Source organism: Purpureocillium lilacinum, assembly GCF_023168085.1.
Source record: "Purpureocillium lilacinum CBS 284.36 DNA, scaffold_8, whole genome shotgun sequence".
Lineage (NCBI taxonomy): Eukaryota > Fungi > Ascomycota > Sordariomycetes > Hypocreales > Ophiocordycipitaceae > Purpureocillium > Purpureocillium lilacinum.
Window position 1 is genome coordinate 627,015 of NW_027072118.1, and position 3,613 is coordinate 630,627.

General features: G+C 54.8%; 1 protein-coding gene across 1 annotated transcript; it reads right to left on the minus strand.

The window, feature by feature from the left end:
• Positions 1-1,162: 1,162 nt before the first annotated feature.
• Positions 1,163-3,408, minus strand: PLICBS_010081 (uncharacterized protein; the record flags this gene model as incomplete). Its single annotated transcript, XM_065601786.1, has 3 exons — positions 1,163-1,952; positions 2,008-3,123; positions 3,200-3,408. 3 exons carry the CDS (start codon positions 3,406-3,408, stop codon positions 1,163-1,165), a joined length of 2,115 nt encoding a protein of 704 aa, XP_065457858.1.
• Positions 3,409-3,613: the final 205 nt, after the last annotated feature.

The following is a 3,613-nucleotide window of genomic DNA, read 5'->3' on the forward strand; positions in this document are numbered from 1 at the left end:
CTGGCGACCTTAGACGCCAAATGCTGTACGATGGTCTTAGCTTCATCCACCGAAAACTCAGAGCCGATCGCTATCACATCATCACGGTAGATAACAAAGAGCTGGGGCCCATCCCTGTCACTTTCAACGCCTCTCAGCAATTTCTCAATATCCTGAATCAGTTCGGCTTCGATGCTGGCGAGGCCACATTCGATCCGACTCCGCGCACGAATCCTTCCTAGAGGATGTAGGCGTTCACCGAGGTGACCGCGGCGTTCATGGCATTTGACGCAACGTGCAACGTGGTATCTTGCCTCGATAGACTTCAATGGAATCTTTCCAAAGTGATAGCGCGCGTGTCCTGTCGGTTGCCGCAAATCGCCCAGTTCCAGGAGTCGCCGCCCTCCGTTGTTGACTCCAGGCGGTGTAAGCATGGGCTGAAGATATCAAGGACTTGGGTTGCCATGACTGCCGCTGTGTTGTGTGAGATGCCGTAATGCCGTTGTTTTGACGAACGGGGAGCTCTTGTGATGCGGACAAGAAGCAACAAAGGATGCGGTGCTGTAATGGTACGAGCTCTCAGAGATCAATTCTTCTGTCGTGCCGAAAGGCACGTCCAGGACCCAAATGAGGGATGCGCAACAAACAGGGGCCGGTGACAGATTCTCACGGCCTTCTGTGCTCATAGGTATGCGTACGCCTGTATTTATAGAAGACGCGCCGGCGAGTTACGGATATAAGCATACTAATTATAGTGACGCAAGTCAAGCTCGCCCGAGTGCACGAGCGCGACTCGCGACATGCACGAACGCGTACTTTGTGCCAACACAACCTGTCTGCGCGCCAAGGACCGCACAATGCAGGATCAGCACCCGTTGCCGCTGATTGTTCTAGTTACGACGGATGCGACTCACGCTCGCGCTTGAGTTCACAAAGCTTGATCTAGGGTTGGTGGATTGGACCGCATCTGCAACCTTCGTTTCAAGCCGCGGCTTGCAGGCAAGCTACTTAGATAACGTATGTAGAGGTTACTAGATAGGAGGATTTAGGTGTAGCGACCCGTAGCTTCCAACTGCCACGCCAACACCTGGCATCGTTGCCTGCCTCGTCCATGTCCCTGGCAACCTCGAGGGACGTGCGCTTGAGTAGCTGCTGCACGCGACATATGTGCGAACAACAGTAACTAGCGCACCGCGGCTTCGTCGTAGCAGAGGCAGCCCTTGAACCAGCCATGAACCCGTCGCGGATACGCCCCCCGCGTTCCTCGTCCCGAAACGCCTCCGAAACGCATAGCCATAGTACGAGACAGAGCGGGTCGAACTTCCTCAAACTGGCGCGTTTTGGCGTCCCAAGTCAGTCCCTTGCCGTTGCTGGCGATCCTGCAACCGAGCCAGAGAATGCGCTGCAGCCGCTGCTCACGGTTCAGAGTCCTTCGCTCCGACTCCATGTAGCGCTCCGCTTCGTCGAGACTATTATTGTCGAACCAGCCACTCGGGAAGATACGCTCGGCGAAAAGGAGCCCTCGTAAAGCGTAGTCTTCAGGCAGGGGGAAGGGCGCAAGCCCCTTCTCCGGCTTATCCGAGCCTGGGAGCACTTCTGTGCTGATTCTCGGCTCCGCTACTGTCATCCCAATCAAGCAGTTGAGCATCTTGCAGGTAAGGCCCCAGGGGAATCGGTTTTCGAGGTGTGACATAGCGGCCGGAAGCTGAGACATCCGATGCATAAAGGCGAGCATGGTATGGATGAAGCTGAGCGTGTTGATGTCTCCCGATCTCCTGAATACAACCTCGCAAGCCCGTACTGCGAAGTGCACAGCCTGCTTGAACTTCTCCTCGGGGTTCCAGTGGACTTCTTGTGTCGACTTGTCGCCCACTCGCTCATTTGTACGGTGTGCTGTCAACGCCTGCATGAGGACGTTGGACTCTGCACCAAAGTCCAGCATCAAGCAACACAGTGAGATGCTCAAATAGTACCTAGGTGACTGTCAGCACGGTATCAAAACCTGGTTCCAGATATGAGCACCCTCACCCCTTTTCAAGCCAAAGAAAGGAGTCTTGGTGTTCTATCCGGTTGTCAAGGAGTTCTAGGAACTCTTCTGTGGTCTTTTGTAGCTGCTCCTTGCACTTTCCGGTGAAGAAAATCCCGTGAACTCGCATGAATGTAGCATCGATGGGGTCGAGCCCTTGGGTTGAGCCGGTCAAAAAAGGATCAAAGAGCGTCCGAATGCTCTTGCGCGCACCAAGGAACGGACTAGGCACGCAGAGTGACTTGGAGTACAAGTATAGTCGCTGCAGCGCATTGCCGGAAAGGGCCAGATCGGCCAGACGATGGTAATGGCGGCCGAGTGTGGGTGCTTTGTCCGCGGCCATGCTGTGCCAAGATCTTGCAATGTCTGTCCACGCCCTCTTGTCTTCAATATCGTCCTCGATAAGCACCTGATATTCACTGAGGTTACCGAGACACTCTATCCAGGTATTCTCCAACGCTGGCACCTCTCTGCATAACAGTGTCACTATACTGTAGGCGTGGTTGATGAAGGTCCGCATGTGGTCAGCTGCTTCTGGGAGCCCACGGCAAAGGAGCTCCAAGAAGCCGTGTATGCCGTGCTTCCACATCCTTACTGCCCTGTCTTTTGGAGCGAGACGATGCAAGTCTTCGTCAGCAGACGGATGCCAACTCGACAGGAATAAGTCGTAGTACTCGCCGAGCAATGATTTGTGTAAGGTAACGAGGGCCTGGTATTGCTCTTGGCCGAGTAGCTCCGCCTTTTGCATGCCGTCGTACTCGATGCACTTGGCCTCAATCACGCATAGCCCTGCATAGGAAGCCTCCGCCTCGGCAACCAACTGCTTGAGGGTGAGTGGTCTTGTTTCTGGCTGCCTGATCATCTTTGTCACCGAAGCAGGCTCCGAAGCAGTCTCCGAGTGATCACTCAAGTCGCTGCTCGCGCGGCTGTCGGCTGAAGCTTCTGGAGAGGAGCTGCAGAGCTGGGCCACCGGTGCTGATGAAAGGCAGACCTCCTTGTCATGCTGGTCAACTTTTGACTGACCCTCGCAGTCCTTATGTCGGTCCAACCAATCGTCATGATGCACAACCGCAGCATCCGTGGCGAACACGTCCGGAGACTGTGCTGAGGGTTGTGGTCTGCATGTGCCAGGTCAGTACCGTAGCATTTTGGCGTGACAATAACCATGCACATCGTGGCGACGTCGGTGCTTACCGTGCAATTTGTCTCAAGACACGTTTAAAGGCTTTTCTAATGTCAGTGACATCGAATAGGGCGGAATGGTCTCTGCGGATGTGGAACTCGAAAGCGGAGAGTTCTTGTCGAGTCTTAGCTTGGCAGAGGAGACAACCACTCCAGGCAGCGTTCGGTGGGGGAGTCGTCTGGTGCCGATTGGGAAGCAAAGCCTTGATCAATCGCTCCATGGAGGGCTTTTGTTGTTGCAGGTCTCTAATTGGGTTCTGGTTTGAAAGGCAGACGGGAAAACAGAATGTTTGTTTGCGTGACTGATGGCCAACGGTCATGGCGCCGGTAAGCACGCATATAACGGCGGAGAGTTGGTGGCAGTCCGCGGACAGACCGGACGCAGCTTGGGCCCTCGATGGTAAGGCACCCGGATACCTGACACCT